This window comes from Grus americana, chromosome 6 (assembly GCF_028858705.1).
Source record: "Grus americana isolate bGruAme1 chromosome 6, bGruAme1.mat, whole genome shotgun sequence".
Taxonomy (NCBI): domain Eukaryota; kingdom Metazoa; phylum Chordata; class Aves; order Gruiformes; family Gruidae; genus Grus; species Grus americana.
In genome coordinates this window covers 22235102-22254166 of record NC_072857.1, presented here as the reverse complement: position 1 = coordinate 22254166, position 19065 = coordinate 22235102, and the positions used below count along the sequence as shown (strand labels likewise).

The following is a 19065-nucleotide window of genomic DNA, read 5'->3' as shown; positions in this document are numbered from 1 at the left end:
CGGGCTGGCGGGCCGGGGCCGCGACTCTGGACTCCTCCCGCGGGGGGGGGAAGGGAAGGCAGGCTGGGCCGCGGCGGAGCGAGGCGGTTCCGGGGGGTCGGGCCCGGAGCTTCCTCCCGCCGGGCATGGCAGTACCGTCTTCCTTCCAGAGCGTACGCGGTTCGTGCAGCCACCATTAGGCTCAAGGTGGCCGAGGGAGCGCCGGGCGGTGGCGGTAAACGAGCCTCAGATTGCATGCGGGTGGGCGGCAGCGGGGCCCTGGCCGCCCCCTAACCGCCCGCCGCCTTGAGGCCTGTGTGGCGGCTTAGCCCCTTCCCCCGCCTTTTGGTCAAAATCTCCCCGTAGGAACGGAGAAGGCGACCCGCAGGTGGGAGCAGGCGGGCTTTCCGCGGGTGACCCGGCAGCAGCGCGGCACGGAGCAGTCCCAACGGTGCGGGGCAAAGGTAGGAGAGGAGGTAGGCCGCCACTACCCAGGGACGTTGTACTGTCCGCGGCATGGCTCACGGAAGCTGAGGTGGCTCTGGCAGATGGGTGAAAAACACCCTGTACCGCACAAGCATCTCTCTTAACGCTTAGTTACTTAAATATTTAATACTTTTTATACTTAGGGAATGGCAGGTGTCCACATTTTCTCCTTTGTAGAAAACTTTCTGGCTTGCTGTAGTTTGTAATACAGTGTTGAAAATGCTTATTGGGTTTCAACTGGTAGGAAATTATTTTAAAGAATTTCTTGTCCTTTTAGTGTATATTTTGCATGATAAGCAGAACACCTTAGAAATAGTTCTTAAAGTAGATACAAATTTTCTATTTTTAATCTATGTACTCGTAAGTTTCAAAACATCCAACTTTCCCTATTGATTTCCTTTTTATAAGTTAATAGAGTTAATTGCAACTTTTAATTGCATACAAATTTGTGGTAAATCACTTGCATCTGCTAAATACCTTCCAGAAAGAGAAATATTTAGAAAATTCCTTCAGGCAGTTTTAGATAGAGATCCTGGTTCCCAGTCATTAGGGCAGGGGATGCAATGTCCACTGCAGCACGAGAAGGGGAAAGGATATGTTACCTGGGTTTACAAGGAAATTATCTGAGTGTGAAGTTTTTATATTCTCATCAAGTATCTACTTCATTCTGTCTTCTGGCACTTAGCTTGCCAGTACTGTGGGAAGTAAATGTGAATTGATACTGTAACTATTTTATTCCTTTGGATGGACATATGAAAATAGAGGAACACTATGCAAGGCAAAAATACACTAATAAAAAACCTTTGCTTAATGTTCTATGATATGGTACATAAAATCTTAAAATCAAGTTTAAATACATCAGTATTCTCTTAAAGGTATTTGTCTGATGCTGTCTTAGTTCTCTAAAACAGAATTAAGAAAAAAATCCTGTTCGTTTGCAGCTAGGACTCCGGACATGGTCATGCAAAAAGGTTTTCAAGCTGTACCTTACTATCACATCATTAGAGGGGAAATACTTTTTTCTCTCTTTAAACTAGGTACCTTGTATAGTGTGGTGGGTTGACCCTGGCTGGAGGCCAGGTGCCCACCAGAGCCGCTCTCTCACTCCCCTCATTCACTAAACAGGGGAGAAAAGGCATAACGAAATGCTTGTAGGTCGAGATAAGGACAGGGAGAGATCACTCACTAATTATCATCACGAGCAAAACAGACCAAACTTAGAGAGGGAATTCATCTAATTTATTACTAGGCAAAACAGAGTAGAGGAATGAGAAAATAAAATCAACTCTTAAAACACTTCCCCCCACCCCTCCCATCTTCCTGGGCTCAACTTCACTCCCGGCTTCAACCTTCCCCCACTCAGCAGCACAGGGGGATGGGGAATGGGGGTTACGGTCAGTTCATCTCACGGTGTTTCTGCTGCTTCTTCATCCTCAGGGGGAGGACTCCTCTCATCGTTCCCCTGCTCCAGCATGGAGTCCCTCTCACGGGGTGCAGACCCTCAGGAGCAAACTGCTCCAGCGTGGGGTCCCCCACGGGGTCACAAGTCCTGCCAGCAAACCTGCCCTGGCGTGGGCTCCCCTCTTCACGGGTCCACTGGTCCAGCCTGGAACTTGCTCCAGTGTGGGCTTCCCACTGGCCACAGCGTCCTTCAGGTGCCTCCACCTGCTCCGGCGTGGGGTCCTCCACGGGCTGCAGGTGGAATCTCTACACCCCCTCATCCTTCCTCCATGGGCTGCAGGGGGACAGCCTGCTTCACCATGGCCTTCACCACGGGCTGCAGGGGGATCTCTGCTCCGGCGCCTGGAGCACCTCCTCCCCCTCCTTCTGCACTGACCTTGGTGTCTGCAGAGTTTCTTACATCTTCTCACTCCTCTCTCCAGCTGCAAAAGCTCTCTCTTTCTAAGTGTTTTTCTTCTTCTTAAATATGTTATCACAGAGGCGCTGATTGGCTTGGCCTTGGCCAGCGGCGGGCCCGTCTTAGAGCCGGCTGGCATTGGCTCTGTCAGACACAGGGGGAGCTTCTAGCAGCTTCTCACAGAAGCCACCCCTGTAGCCCCCCCGCTACCAAAACCTTGCCACCCAAACCCAACACAGTAGTTCAATAACTCTGATAACTGTATTGTGGCTCCTGCTTAGAAGCTGTTGGTGGAACAGTCAATCACTTCTGCTTTTGATTATTATCACTGTATCCGATTTGCTCCATCTACATGGCAAAAGGGAATGGAAAAAGTATTTTTAATTAACTGGAAAGTCCATGGGGTAGAAAAAATTTCAAACAGTCTGGTAAATGTGGCTAATTTAGTACTTGAGATTTTGTAGAAGATTACTAGATTGTGATTTAACAATGACTTGACCAACCTTTGATCTGTATTTTAGCTTATTTAATACACATTATAAAAACCCGTAAGAAGTTCCAGCTATTTCTGAAAGTGTATGGCTGCATACTAAGAGGGAAAAGCCAAAAATACTTTCTGTGGAGATTACATGGAATAAATAATATCACACAACTTTTCTCAGTGATAAAGTGGAATAAATTCTTTGTAAAGACAACTATCATATGGAACAAATAGAAGCAATAAAAGCAATATCTGAAAAGGGACTATAAAGCAAATTGTTGTTATAAAAGGTACTTAATACATAATATCTGGAAAATTTGTACCCTTTATTTTTGTAGGCTTTCATTTTGCATAGGGAAACAAACATTTCATATTATAACAGATCATAAATTAAAATGACTTCATTTTAGCTTTCCTTGTATCTGCCCCAGTGCCAGCCACAGCAGTGTAGTGCAGTATGTCACATGACTTTTTATTCTCTGAGGCTGATTGTGTGGACAACAAAAGAAATCCAGCTCTATCAAATTTCGTGGAATGATTTTGGTACCTTACATTGCTCAAATAAGGTTTTTTCTTTCTCAGTAGACCTAGTGCGTGCTGCTGGCATCGCCTTGATAATGTTGTATTGATGGAATCATGCCTACAGTTGAAGAGCATTCAAGTTTGCTGAATGTGTGGTATGTTGATAATTTTTGTTGTTACTGATTATATCTCCTAAAGGAAGACTTCTAGACTTTTCCATGATCTCTGAGTTAAGGGAATTTGATGGTTCTTTTTTGGTGTACCACAACATTTACTACCAGTGGTTTGTGTTCCGCAGCTTGGAACCAATTTTGTAGGTTGTAGAATACATAGTTGTTAGCACTGTGTACAAATTGGGGATATATTAAGAAAACAAATAAATACTTAGCAAATTTCAATAGATAAGTCTGTAGGTTTTATTATAATTTGGGGAATTAGGTTGCTTTTCTTTTGTGCAGTGGGTGATTTCAGCTGATGCGTTGTGACTGATCAATATCCTATATTACAAAGGTGGTCAGCCTTCCTGAGTAGAAGCCATATAACAAAATCCTCGTGTTTACAAGAGATAGACCACATACTAAAGGAAGCAGAGTGGAAAGGAAACTGAGAGACGCTCATAGACAGGGTACAATAGATATCGCTGTGGGATGGATGCACGTACAGACCCAGAGGAATCCAGTGATGCCAGCTCAGGAGCTCTTGTCATCTCACTTCCTTTTACCACCAGTAGTTGTGTTGTGGTTTAACCCCAGCCAGCAACTAAGCACCACACAGCTGCTCACTCACTCACACCCCCCCCAATGGCATCGGGGAAGAGAATCAGAAGAATAAAAGTGAGAAAACTCGTGGGATGAGATAAAGGCAGTTTAATAGGTAAAGCAAAAGCCACGCACGCAAGCAAAGCAAAACGAGGAACTCATTCACCACTTCCCATCAGCCATCTCCAGGAAAGCAGGGCTTCATCACATGTAACAGTTACTTGGGAAGACAAACACCATCACTCTAAATGTCCCACCCCTTCCTCCTTCCCCCAGCTTTATATGCTGAGCATGACATCATATGGTATGGAATATCCCTTTGGTCAGTTGGGGTCAGCTGTCCCAGCTGTGTCCCCTCCCAACTCCTTGTACATCCTCAGCCTACTTGCTGGTGAGGTGGTGTGAGAAGCAGAAGAGGCCTTGACTCTTGTGTAAGCACTGCTCAGCAGTAACAAAAACATCCTTGTATCATCAACACTCTTTTCAGCACAAATCCAAAGCACAGCCCCATACTAGCTACTATGAAGAAAATTAACTCTATCCCAGCCAAACCCAGCACAAGTTGTATTTGCTGCAGTTCCCAGACCCCAGTTTGGGATTATAGGTGACCTAGTGAGAGCAAGCCTCACTTGACTTAGTCATGCAGTACCTACATTTAAAAAGCTCAGCTTTGCCTTCTCAGTAGTACCATGATAGCACATGTGACTTAAAGGCAGGTTTCTAAATTTTAAAACTTAGCAAGTGGACTAACTTTTCTTAGTGCTTGTGAGCATGCCTGTGTTCATTTTTGGTAGCTTCTCTGAGAAGAATCCAAGCTGGGTTGTAGATGCTTCTCAAGCTTACCTTATGCAGAACATTAAGAGGCAGAGATACTGATTTTTAGCTAGGAGTTATGACTGTACTTAACTGCTTTAATTCTATCTCATTACAGGTACCTCAGAATTCAATTCTTAATACAGTGACCATACAGGATGAAGGAAAAATGATCTGTTTTTCAAATACTTGAGTTTGTTCTTTGTAACAACATGGTTTACTGTGAAAAGTGAAAGAAAAATCTTTCTAAACACTTTAAAGATAGCTGGTAGGCATAGCAAAATGCTTTGTTTGAGGCAAGTTTGCTTGTTTACGCTGAGACACTACCAAGCACGGACTCTGAGTAGTGATCTGCTTTTGAGCCAGATAAATAGCTGCACCCATGAAGATGAAGTATTCAGCCTTGTTGGAAAGAACAAGGCCAGGCTTTCTGAAAAACATGTGGGAATTGCATTGAACATGCTGTGGCAATTGCAAAAGAAGAGGCCGCTTCTCTTAAGGACTGGTGACTATATAAGAAATCACTCCCAGTTTCTCACTCTTTGCATTTTAGCAGAAAACAAGGTGGAACACATGGAAGATGAGGCTATAGTTGACACTCTATATAGCATTCTGAGGTAAGCAGCATTATGTTGAATTCCACATCTATACATTTTGTATTTGGTAATAAAAAGAGGTGGAATTTTGACTATAAAGCCATCCTAAGAGGAGATTGGGCTTCTTAAGAGTTCCAGCTTCCATACTCTGACTGTGTGACATAGACAACTTAATGTCCTGTGTCTCAGTTTTTGAGATGCAGGCAGAACTGATGTGTTTTGCACCTCCAGTAAATGGACTTATGATTATTAATGCACAAATGTTTGTAATCTGTTTGAATGGAGGGAGTGATAGAAAAGTAAAACATGATGAGTAATGAAAGGACATATGTCTTATTTCTTCATAACTTTTGAAGCAAACCTCAGACTATTATGTCTTTCTTCTGAAGGCTCAATGTTGAAGACCATGATTCTCTAGCAGAAGTGCTTGTTACAGAAGCATGGAAAAGATTAGAAAGGCAAGTACTGTACTACTGTGCTTTGTGAAAGGTATAAGTTGCAAGCATGATCAAGGCTACACAGAGTTCTCAAACAGTATGAGATGTTTTAAACATCTGAGTATTTTAAATTACAATTGTATTTTTGAAGGTTTTGGAAATTATTTTTATACATATGGAGGCTTTGATGGACTCTGGTAGACAAATGCTCAAGAGATTCAGATACTGCAATAACAGAGACCAACACTTAAGAGTTTGAAATATATCATCTGTTTATGTGCTTGAAGTAAATTGCAGGTTTTAATATTTACAGTTTTACCTTAGAGCTTGCTGTCCAACTCTTAAATGGTTGTTAGATGAATGTGCTCATCTCAATTCTAGTAAAAACCTTTTGTATTAAAACATCAACATTTTCCTTTTGTGCTTTTTTGTTGTTTTTTGTTGGGGTTTGATTTTTTTTTTAATATTATAATTGTCATTCCTTAATCTCAGGTTAATGGCAGAAGCTAGTGTCAGTCTTGGCACCAGCATCACAGAATTGCCTGTCCCAGTTTAACACCTGGGGCATCTTGACAATTAAATAAATTCAGTGTAGCTTGAACACAAAATGACATTCAGGTAATAAATCCCTCACATTCATTTTAGCTATTTCACATCCTTGCTTGAGAATGTAATCTTCATAGATTTCTTATACTGATCTGGTTAAATGAAGAACTTCTGATTTTTGTAGAGCTGCATATGCACAATATGCTTTAATGTAAAATACCTAGGTGTTTTGGCTAAGTTAAAGGTGTATCACTAAGGTGACCAAATAGGAAATGCTTAGATATTTTGTTTCCTTGTTTTGTAATTTGAATATAACCTTGTCTTTTATATAATCGTTGAAGTAGATTTTTGTCTTTAGTTATTCACTAGAAATAAAAGGTAAATACTCTGTCTTTGATGTCTTGACAGGCTTAATCTGCCAGCTCTGTCTAAATTCGCACTGTGTTTATACAAGAAACATGGACATTGCAGTCCTGTAATTGGCAAAATAGCTCATATTGTGGACATGAAACTGGATTCTATAGAGGATATAAAGTAAGTATCGGAATGAAGTTGAGTAGCAGGAGAAGCACTATGTCACAATTACTGGGCTGCCTTTGCTGAATGCTTTCCCTTTTTCTCAACTGGAGGTTGCTTTTCTTGTTTGGGGTTTGTGGGAAAGAGGTGATTTGTATTAGTGCATTGATTTTCACTGGCAGATTTGCTTAGGTGAATGCTTTTTTCCAATGATGTTGTGAAGAATTTCTTTATAATCAATTTAAACATTTAATTAAAACTAATATTCTACTTACAGTGGAAAACCAGCAGATACTGCTTTATCCTGATTCTAAATTTTGCATGGACTTTTTTTGAGAATTTGAAGGCCATTGACTCACCAGAAGATGTTTTTCTTCCTTGAGATTGATAGTTTCTCTACTATGACATGGATTCAGTTTACTATTGTGAATAGCAATAAGGAGTCTTAAAGCAATGCTATTTTTATTTATCTGCAGAGCTTTTTGGTTTTTTGTCAAGTTAAATTATTCAGTTCTCTTGCCAGCATGCCTAGTCCATTACCCTAGTATTAAAATTACTTAAAACCTGGCCCTAGTCAAAGAAGTTCAAGCTTCTTTTTCTTGCCTCTGTTCCCCCTGGGCCATTATAGCAAAGGCTGGTCTTCCTTTTTCCTGCTTTAAACAGCACCAGCAGCCCCAACATGTATTTTTGCAGATGTGAGGATCCTGCTTATGAAACTCATTGAATGGGACTGCATTTCTTTGCAGAACTGACTCTCCCTGTGGTCGTAAGTTTTATTCCCTTAGGAAGGGATTCTTTCTTTAGGAGTGACAATGACTCTTCTCCTCATTCTGTCACTTGAGAGTTGTTTGGGTTTCTTTAGTTTCCATTGAACATTAAAGATCTTTTTGCAAATTTGAATCAGGCAAGTCAGGGTCTTGCCTTAGGCAACTGCTTTCATCGCATACAGTTTTGTAAGGGATAGTTGAAATATCCCCATCGTTTTAGAAATTCACTGAAAGCAGAATTTTTATTTTAGTAGGAGAAATGTTTTTTGCTCGTCTGTTTTTTCTGCATTAGATTTAAAAATTCCTTTTTATGCAGAAGTCAGCAACACCCTGGCTAATGTTCCTTTCTTTGCATAGTTTATTTAAGAAATCTAAAATTTATTACTTATCATGTTCAATATTTAAGTGTAAAATATTTTGAATTTTTTAGGATCTTGTCAGTTTTGATGATCAGCATATCTGATGTTATCTCAGAGAGTTTTCGAGATCGATTACTACAGAAGACAGAACAGCTCTTGGAAGAAAAGGATGAAGTCCACTTCAACTATGCCAAAAGAATACTACAGTTTCTTCAAAATGTTAAACTGAGACATCATCCATTAGTAGATAAATGCAACAAGATTTTCCTTAAAAGTGCCTCCCATCTTGATATACACAGTATTAGTCTTATTTTTGGACTGTACGAGCAGCTGGGGTTTGACAATGCTGAATTCCGCTTGGTTGCTAAACAGCTGCTGTCTGAAACTATGGATGATTATTATGATCCTGAAACCTTTGCAAAATTATTTTTTACTCTTGGGCCTATGGCAGGATCCAAGGTAAGAAACAGGTAAGTTTATTAAGAATTTTGTCTTATTTATGATATATACATAGTCTTAACACAGAAGTTAAAAATGTACTGCTGGTGGAGGAATTTCTGAGCATTAAGTTTCCTAGCTGTAACTTTGTAGCAACGTGTTATATTATTATGGAAACACTGTCATAGCAGTATGTCATAAAACAGTTGTGTAGAAAGCTGGATCCAGTAATCAAGGGGATGTGAATGCTGTTAGGCAAGGGCATCTAGTAGCTCTGTCTCTTACACTACAGCCTTTCTTTCACAGTGGATGGTAGTAAAAAACTTTCTGTCTTTCTCCTGAGAAATATATGCAGTGGTATGTATTGCTTTTTCCTTTTTAAGACTGGCAGTAGCTGAAACAGTCTGAGTCTTGTCCTATCCCAGTTTGCTGTACATCCTATTCTATATGAAAGGTCATCAGCAGGGAACACTTTAGCATTTATTTAGCAATTAGAGCGTAGTATTGTGTGGCAGATTCTTCTCTGCCTGTTTTTCTTGTGCTACAAAATCCTGTTTGGGGGAGGTATTAGTCATGGGTCTCTCAAAGTTTGCAGTTTTAGGCAGAATTTGCTGTAATAATTACAATTAGTCATATTTTCAGACTTTTCTTTATGAACATTTGCCTCTATTCAGAGATCTGGATATACTGCAAGCCTGTGTTGGTTTTGCAATAGCTGACTTAGTTCCAAAAGATTTTCCTAGATTTTTTAAAAAAAATTATTTTGCTAAAAATCAGTGTGAGGCAGAAAAAGTGATTGGCTTTATTTGCCCCAGAACCAGTTCAACTCATGTTTGATTCTGTATCTGTGGCTTGTTGATTGATGGTGAATCGTTTAGTGTCTTAGAGTGCCTTCCCTACTTCTTGTCTACAATCAGAAGTGTTGGACTCACTGTTTTCTAGTGTCAGAGCAATATGTACTGATCTAACGCACATCTCTGTGCCATACAGATCATCTGTTTAGAAGAAGGGTCCACAGAACAAAGGTCTCTAGTTTGGGGAGATTTGTTTTCCTGTATTTCCTGAAGTAGTCTATTTGTTCTTTTCCTCCTAGACAAAGAAAATGGCTGCAATGTTTGCTGGAGATTTTTGGCTGTTTTTCTTTGGAAAATACATCTTTTCTTTTCCTCTTTAGGTTGCTAGAAACTGCAGCCTGCATGGCAGAAGAATTTAGCAGTCATCAAGTATTGGTAATACTGAAGACAATGCACAAAATTAAATGCAGAAATTCTCATCTACTCAAAAAGTAATTTTTTTGGTACTATTAAGAAGTTGTATTCTCTAGGTAAACTACTTCCATTTAGTATGGAAAACTATGTAGTATCCAGTAAGTTTGGATTGGAAAGTGTGTCACTTGCACATGAATGCATATACACTGTATCTAATTAGCTATTACAGATTTTAGGATGTCACAGCTTGACCCAGAAGTAATTGAGGTAATTTAGGAGTTTCATAGAAGGGCATTTCAACCCTACCAAGTTAAAGTAATAGAATTTTTGTCTTATTTACAAATATGTGATTCTACCTGAGTAAACTTAGCCTCTAACAATGACTATAAACTGGTGAGACAAATGAGAATATACTAAGTTGGAGAGAATGTGTCCTTTATAGGAGATCCTGTTACTGATACGAATTATTTCTTCAAAAGTTATTGTGCCCTACTTTGAACTATTAAGTCTTGTGTAAAATGAACGTTGTTTTTAGGGAGAGGTAATATCTTTTGTACAACAAAGGGAAAAGCAGTTGAGGTTTTGGGCACAGAAGATGATGTATCAGCTATGTCACAGATGCAGCAGAGTTAAATGCAGGTTGTGAGTGATAACTGTGGATTGAATGCAGTTGTATGAACCAAATAGATCCTTGGAAGAAAAAGGACAAGTAGTACTGTGGAGCAGAGTGGCATTAAAGGGAAGACCAGGTGAATTCATGCTTTTTCTCCTTGAATCTCACTGTCTTTAGAAGGTCTTAAGGTATTGTCTTTTCCTACAAATTACCCCCTCTTGCAGCTTTAGACCAACATAGCTGTAGTAACCACTATTATATGAGTACAGTGGTGCTGAAGCTGGTGATGCTGTTCTAGTTTATCCCATTTTTGGTCCACTCTAAATTGGACTGATTGTAAAATCTGCAACAGAAATTATTAGAGGGCTTTAATTTTGCAACTCACTAAGTGGAGAAAGGCTGCTCTGTCTTAGTGGAACACCATCAAAACTGGGGTGGAGAGGAGTGCACATGTGTGCAACCCTCCATCTAGATACTGTGCACCATGGGGCACCCCTTCTTCTTGTGGGATGCTGTGTTTTGCAGTATCTTCTGGTTTAGCATAACACCATGTCATCTTTTTCTCTTTGTATTCAGAATGGCTTCTGTTCTGCACAAACACTTGGATAGCTATAATGTATTACAGTTGGTAAAGTTAACACAGTACTTGGTGATGTTGGGTTGCCACAACCTGGAGCTGTTTGCCAAACTAAAAATGTTACTAATTGGGTAAGTGTGTATTCTTGGAAATGTAGCTATTTAAGTATTAAACGGTTGTCTACTTAATATTTTAAATAACAAGCTAAGATGTTAAATTATTGTGTTTCCATAAAATATGAAGAAGTAACAAACTGTTAAAAGTATTTGATTCTATTAAACATGTAAATCAGAGGAAGTGGATATTGTCTTGACTGTAGACCCAATGGTATCTGCTAATAGATGTCTTGACTGTAGACCCAATGGTATCTGCTAATAGATATCTTTTAAAAATAGGGAGTTTTGCCTCTCCCTTGGCCACTGCAATATAATGACATTGAACAGGAAATTTGGATCAGTACTTTATAGGAAGGGTAGGTATTAATCTCGTCTTTGATGTTTGGAGGAACAAGTAATGAAAAATATACATTAAGAATGCCATGGTTGGGACAAGTGAAAGTGTGAAGGAGAAGTACTCTTCTTTTGATTGAAGAACTGTCTAGTTAGTTCTCAGGTTTGTACAGTTGCAACATAGAAAGGGAAAACGTTTCTGGAATCACAGAAGAAGAGCTCTGCCACTCTTCCTTCCATTGCTCAGCCTCTATAGGAATGCAGTGCCCTGGCTGTACATGTTTTTTGTGGATGATGCTTTCATATTCCTCGGGCACCTCAGAACCTGGTACTTCCCAGGACGGAAATCACAGAAATTATCCAGACCCAGAAACCCACAGACTCCATTAACAAAGGTGGACCTTCTGCCCTTACTAAGGACTTCTGTGTTTATCAGTAACACTTGAAGCCTCACCAGCTGACTGAGATGCTCCCTGTCTTCTTCCCTTTTTGAATTTTTAATAAATTAGAAGGAAGAAGTTAATCTCAAAGAAAAAAGATCTACCATGTCATTAATATTACACTTATTTTATATTTGATGTGCAGCTTTTGACTTTTAAAATAGAATTTTCATGCATGTAATTTATTTGGGGTTTTTTGTTTTTTTTTTTTTTAACATTTGCACTTGGTCAGTACTGATGGTCTGGTTTTATTTCTCTCTCTCTTCCAGGTTTTTAAAATCTAGTGTCATACCTGCTGATACTGCTGCAGTAATTCGTGTTCTGGCCATACTTCCCTCCTTCCAAGTGGAGGAGATCGTTATAAACAAAGCAGCAGCAGTTCTGCCTCAATGCAGGCTCCATCACTTGAATTGCATTGCTACAGCTCTTGTCAAATGGAATCATTATGACCAGCTGCACTGGCAAACCGGTTCTGAGCTATGTGTAAAGCTTCTGCAAAAACTAAATGACTGTGGATTTCAGAGGCTTCAGAAAGCCAACAACTTAAATCTTCTGTTGGAAGAGCTTACACATGTGAATGGAGAGTGGTTTGAAGAAGTCCTCAGTGAGGAAACTATGGCCACGTGTCAACGCTTGATAGACCAAATAACATTGGCAAATGTATTACAGTTGTCTTTTTTTCTCATAAAAACAAGCTACTGTTGTCCTTTATTACTTGACAGAGTAGCTTCTGTGACTGTTGAAAATATAGACAAGGTATTACAGTTTTTCTTTCTATCTACTGTAACTTATTCAGTAAGAAAGGACAGGTTAGTAGTTAATGTGTTTCAGAGCACAACCACACAGTGTTTCTAAGAGTTTTCTTCATTGTACCTTATTTGGAGTTCATCTTTTTCTATGCTCACTCAAAGGTGTTTGGCTTCCATGTATATTATTTTGCACTTACTTCTCTTTAATTTTCCTGTCTTATTTTATCGTTCGTTCAGTTGGTGTTATGTCAACCATAATCCTTTGCATTTAGCTTTACATTTGATCATCTTAAATATTTTTTTAACCTCTTTAGAAATAGTCACATCACACAATGTATATTTTTGCATTACTCATTCTTGTGGGGATTTCGCCCAATAGCCTGTCTTTTTAGTCAAAATTACTGTGTTTTCCTGCTAATTTTTTTCTCCTCCTCAGTCTGGTGTTTATATAGATCTTTGATTTTATTGTATGATAGTTTAGTTTCTTTAAGAGCATTTAATGGGAAACCTTTTTAAAAGCTTCTTCAAGTCTAAGTATACAGATCTACATGAAATAGATTTTAAGTTTTAGCCATAGCTGCAATTTTAATGATTTCTGCGTTGTTTTTTTTTTTTTATATTTTTCTCCAGGAAAAGTTGACCAAAAAATTTGGAAAATGGCTCATCGAGCCTTAGATCTCCCAATTCTGAAATAATTATAAAACCCTTTTTTATTGTCAAGCAGTATTATGATATTTTACAGTGACTTAATTTAGAATGTCTTTTTTTGCAGATTCACCCCTTTGAAATCTATTTTATTCTCTTCCTTTTCTCTGCTCTGAATTATGACCCTCCTGTCAATGAAGAGTTCTTTGAGACTTGTATCCAACATCTTATTTCTAACTTGAGTAAGTGCATTAGACAAAGATGTTCTGACACCAAATAACTGAGTAGCATCTTTTTTAAGCAAAGAAAAAAGTGTGTCAGTATGTTACTACTAATACTCTGCCTACTGGGGTTAGACCACGACAAAGATTCAATGTATGCTTCTGTTAGGTTTTCTAGCTTCGTTTCACCCTTTAAAATCACTGTTAATAAGGGACTAGCGAGGTATCTTGAGTGATAAAACCAAGTGAAAATTCTGATTAATTCGGTGTGTTGTTAATGGATAGAATTGTTGTGGTGTTCCCCAAGGAATCATCAGTTGGAGACAGGATACATTTTGTGATTCATCACAAAGAAATGGCTAAGTTGTAGAGGAAATGCATAGAGACTTTTTTTTTTTTTTTAAATTGATAATACAGCCTCACAGAACTGTGACAATTTGCTGCCTACTGAAATATTGTGGAGTTACCTTTTTTTAAGACTAACTAGTTTCCTCCTGCAAAGACCTGGCAAGAGTTACCTTACGCCTTGGTGCAATTAGCAGAGGTAGTCCTTGATCTGCCTGTGTGTTCATTCAGTACTTTAAGAGAGAAACTTGGATGATTTGGGAGGCTAGGAGGAGGGCATTGCAAATCTTTTCAACTTTATGTCATGTGTTAATAAGGATTTCTGTTTGGTTTTAACAGGTTGTTTTGAAACACACCACTTAGTGCTGCTTGGTCATGTTTTGGCAGTGGCTGGGTATTTTCCTCCAGTTCTGATAATGAGGATATTTAACATTTCTTTCCTAAGCAAATTGGATGCTCAACTTGAAGGTAAATATCTAGCTCTCTGATGAATTTGATTATGTAGCATTTGGCATAAAATGGAATTGTGGACCTATACATGATATGAGAAGTAGAATTATTCTTTAAACGATTCTGTTTTCTGGAAAGACCCCTCTATATAATCTAGTCATTATTTGAGTGCTAAAAGGGAAGGAATGAACAAAAACTTGTGTTTTATTTTAAAAGTACAAACTTGTATTGCAGATGAGAGAAGCTTGTTTAAAACAAATTTTATAGTCAGTTTGTATGATTCTCAGTATTTAATAATTTTTCAATTTTATTGGGAAAAAAATCACCTGAGTGTGGTAGTTATTACTAGAAATAGTCACAAAGGTCAAGCGATAAGGTGGGATTCTTGTCTGCAAATGAGTCCCACCAGTCTCTTCTCTCTAAATCAGAGACTGAGTGTTTGTTTGACTGTTGCCTTCCTCTCTACCTGTATGTTGTTCACTATCAATGTACTGTTGCCATTTTGCCTTCAACCACTTTATTAAAAGATAAATGATAGAATGGAGTTTAAATCACTGCTTTCTTCTGTCTGTTGTTCTTAATATTGAGTAAAACTGTTATATTTAATTTTTTCCTCAGGGATTTTGAGAACCTTTTCTAAGATTCTGCAGCATGAATTTTATAAATGCCATAGTATACAGATATTTGCATCTCTAGTAAAAAATTCAGAGGTAGCCATTTAGTTCAACGTGTTAGATTTTTCATATTTGAGTTCACACCTTTTTTATTTTGTTTAACTCAGTCCTGCCTGATACTCTAAAGCAGAGGGTCTGCTCGCGCCTCATGAAATTGAACAGAGCAGTCTGTCTGGAATGCCCGGAGTTTCACATCCCTTGGTTTCATGAGCGCTACTGCCAACATGTCTTTCGCAACAGTAAGTAATTTAGGAGAGGAAAAGCTGCCCTTGTTACTAGTAACAGTCTATTTTCAACAATCTGCTAGATGCTTCTTCTGAAACTGTCATGTTGACACTAGCACACAATAGAAGCTCAGAAAGGCGCACCCCACTATCTGCTGAGGATGTGTTCTTAAAAAATGCGACAGATAGATAGTAAAGCAGTTTACCCTGTGGGAATAGAGAAGGGATATTTCTACATAAGAAATAAAATTTAAATACACAGAAACGGTGTATATGGCATGGAGGACAGAGAAGCAGGAAGAGGATCATTAGGATTGTCTACTGGAGGAGATGGGTCACTTTGATCCCTGCTTCACTTGCAAGACTGAACATTTGACTTAAATTTTTCCAGGTCAGCATTTTTGCTGCCTCCTTTCGAACTCACTGTTGCCGTCTTCCTTAGAAGGATCAAAATCCATCAAGGATGAGAGATGGAGGAGTAGGCTAGCGGTCAAGTGTAGCAGCTGAGATCTTTCAGAATACTGATCAGTTCAGAAAATCCAGCTGATGCAAACTCAGTATCTCCTCCACTAATTCTCATGGGGGAGATCTGCTTTGCTAGCCATCGAACTCAGCTGCTTTATCTCTATGAGACTAAAGATGTTTAATGGAGCAAGGTATTACACAATCTGCAGTAGGCAGAGAAGTGACAGATAGTGGAGTGTGCATGTAATAGATGCAAAGTAAGTAAATACTTAGTTAACTGTCTTAAGAATGATTAAAAGCAAATAAAATCCAGCAGGTGGAACCTGACACTAAAGTGTTTGTAGTATGTGAATGGGAAAAATCCTGGGATGGAAAGTCTGGATTTGAAATTCATGCTTAATGGGCCCCTGCCACTTTCTACCCAGAAGATGATCATGTGGTCTCTGAGTGATGGAATAACACCAGGGATCCGTGGAAACGCTTTAATTCCGTAGGCTGGCTGTCAAAAATGCAGTGTGACACAGTGCTCTTTTTGAAACTTTGGCTGTGAAATTTTTGATGTATGAATTCTTTATTTTGTCTTTGTAGGCAGTAGCCGAATAAATCCACTGCGACAGCATGTTCACAGAATGCTGACAGAGATCTTAGGAGGGAGCCATTATGCAAGAATATCTGTTCTCACACCATACTACTATGAAATAGGTGAGAAGTTAATCCTCTAAGGATTGTTATGGAGACCTCTGATATCACTGTTATCACCAAGATTAGGAAGCCCCCGGGCATGTGGCCACAAGAGACTGCAAAGAAGAAATTGTTGTATAAAATACAGTTTTTAAAAAGTTCTGCATAATATAAATGATGTTTGGTATCTCTAATTATGATTATCACTTAGTTTTTTCTAGAAGTAAACACTGTACAGATCAAATTTTTTCACTTTTTTGTCAGTAAACAGGTTTCTTGTATTTTCTCACAGATTTTGAGTGCATTCTGGATGAAAATAAAAAGCCTCTTTCCTATATGGCTGAGAATATACCTTCAAATGGTATGGAGGGAATACACTTGAGACATGACATGAAGGATGAAGGGAGAAAGGCTCTGCCACCAGGAGCTCAGAGGTTGGCACATCGAATTCTTGCACATTAGTTCTTCCAAGCTTTCAAGTTTAGATTGAGTTTAGACCAGGTTTTTGATGCTTATGTCCTAAATGGTTGTTGCAACTCCTAGGCTATTTATTTTTCTGTTCCTTTTTCCAAAGCTTTATGAGGTTTGGCCTTCCTACATGTGGTGGGTTGACCCTTGCCGGCAGCTAAGCTCCCACTCAGTCGCTAGCTCGCTCCCACGCAGTGTGATGGGGGAGAGAATCTGGAGGGCAAAAGTAAGGAAAAAAACCTCCTGGGTTGCAATGAAGACAGTTTAAGAAGTGAAGAGAAGAAAGAAGGGAAAAAAAAAAAAAGAAACGAAAAAGAAAACAATTGATGCAAATGCAGTCACTTGCCACCAGCAGACCTGATGCTGGAGCAATGACTACTTCGGAAAAACTGCCTGTTTTATTGCTGAGCATGATGCTATATGGTGTGGAATATCACTTTGGCCAGTTGAGGTTCCAGCTGTGTCCCCTCACAACTTCTTGCCAACGCCAGCCTATATGCTGTGGGTGCAGAGTAAGAAACAGAGAAGGCCTTGATGCTGTGCAAGCACTCTTCAGCAAATAGCCAAAATATTGGTGTGTTATCAACACTGTTTTGGTCACTGATCTAAAATGTACCACCAGACGGGCTACTGTGGAGACAAGTAACTTCATCCCAGCCAGACCCAGTACACTAGGACAGAGAGGGCATTCTTGAAATGTGTTTGATGAGATCGGAATATTGTTTTCCCCCGACCTCTTCAAATGTAAGCCTTGAAAATGTTGGCTAGCTGGTTTTGCCATTTGAACCAAAATGGATGCCAGGAGGAAATGCTTTCTTTAAATTATGTAAAGATCAAGTATCTATAGATGAAATATGAGGAAGAAGTTTTGACTAGTTTCAGGGAGTTGTTTAATTTTCTTTTTCTATGAATTGTCAGGTTTATCTAGTGATAGTCTTGGTGCAGCTATCAATACTGAACTAGAAATACCACTTCCTGCTCTTCAGGCAGAACCTGAAAGTAAATACACATTCTTGTTGTTTGCAGAATTGCTTTGGAATTTCTTGATTCAAAAGCTTTTAGCAAAAATCTACGACACCTGAAAGGAGAATCTGCAGTGAAAAAACGACACCTGGAAATGTTGGGGTACCGGGTAGTTCAGGTGAGCAGTCAGCAACGTTTTATGTCCTGAGTTGTATCGATAGTGCAGATACATTTTCCTTGCAGCGGGTTTAAAGATAGTTTAATAATTAAAAGCACCTACTGGCTGAGAGCAGTTTTTGTATTTAGGGGGGAAATTCCAAGCTGTTCTCAAGATGGTGTAAGGACTTCTTAGAACTTGCACCTTCTCTGAAAGTGGCTGCAGCAAAACTCAAGTGTCTTACCTTACTGCATGCAAACTAGCAATCTTGACATAGCCTGAATAAAGGAGAAAAAGTGAAATGAGAGTTTCAGTTCAATGTGCCACAGATTCCTACACTAGAAAAAGACTGAATGTACCCTCCTGGAGTGATAGACAGTTACGGCAGCTGCAGGATGGGATGTGGATGCTGTCTGCTGCAGTGGTAGTGCTGTGACAGGGAAGGCAGTGGCCAGAGATAATTCACAGCCACCAGCATAGAAACATTTGGGTAATGGAAACTCATGAATGCAGATTCTCCTGTATGTATCATTACTCACCTACCCTAATTTTAGCTGGCATCCCTCTTTAAGCTTGGGGTTTTTTTTTTTTAACAGGATAAACATCCTTTCTTACATTGCCCTGACAGTAAATGTTATGCTACTGCTACACCATTCCAGTTTGATACATTAACATTACAAACTATAGTGACCTGGGATTTTTCTATTTAGGTTTCAAAAGGTGGGAGATGGTGTAATGGAGTTGTCATAGTCCATATTGCGTGGGCATCTGCTTTACATCTCTGCAACTATGCTGCTTTTTGGAAGCGAACTGTCAGTACTTACATAAAGAAGAATCTCACATTGAGAAATTAATCTTTTTAGTACTAGAATAAGCGTAGCTTTTAGAAGGACACAGGTGATAAAGTATCTTCAAGTGGAGAAAAACAGATATCAGAGAGCCTTTTCTTTGCTGTAAGATGGTAAGTGGCTTATACCAGACAATGTTAACACTCAGTTTGTATGATTCTGTTCTACAGATTCCTCACTTTGAATGGAATTCTATGGTTCTGTCAACAAAAGGTGAACAGCTAGAATATCTGAGAAAGCATCTATATGGAATACAGTGATGCCAGACACGTAGTCAAAAGTATTTTTTTTATACAAACACTTAATATACCATTAAACTTGTAATCCTGGAA

At 39.2% G+C, this 19065-nt stretch overlaps 1 protein-coding gene across 11 annotated transcripts in view; it reads left to right on the top strand.

Moving 5' to 3' along the window:
• FASTKD1 (FAST kinase domains 1) overlaps positions 1-19065 on the top strand; it is a 21596-nt gene extending 2531 nt beyond the window's left edge. For 5 of the 11 annotated variants that reach the window (XM_054830499.1, XM_054830491.1, XM_054830500.1 and 2 more), the window contains 16 exons: positions 346-443; positions 3387-3481; positions 5016-5514; positions 5883-5951; positions 6885-7010; positions 8190-8588; positions 9731-9841; positions 10954-11085; positions 12113-12599; positions 13365-13479; positions 14143-14271; positions 15035-15166; positions 16205-16318; positions 16590-16731; positions 17792-17906; positions 18904-19065. In XM_054830499.1, the coding sequence (XP_054686474.1) occupies positions 5180-5514; positions 5883-5951; positions 6885-7010; positions 8190-8588; positions 9731-9841; positions 10954-11085; positions 12113-12599; positions 13365-13479; positions 14143-14271; positions 15035-15166; positions 16205-16318; positions 16590-16731; positions 17792-17906; positions 18904-18993 (2496 nt within the window). In that variant the 5' untranslated portion in view covers positions 346-443; positions 3387-3481; positions 5016-5179 and the 3' untranslated portion in view covers positions 18994-19065. Of the gene's footprint in view, positions 1-345; positions 456-3386; positions 3482-5015; positions 5515-5882; positions 5952-6884; positions 7011-8189; positions 8589-9730; positions 9842-10953; positions 11086-12112; positions 12600-13364; positions 13480-14142; positions 14272-15034; positions 15167-16204; positions 16319-16589; positions 16732-17791; positions 17907-18903 lie in introns of all 11 variants that reach the window. The other 6 variants (XM_054830492.1, XM_054830497.1, XM_054830498.1 and 3 more) reach the window with 5 other exon arrangements.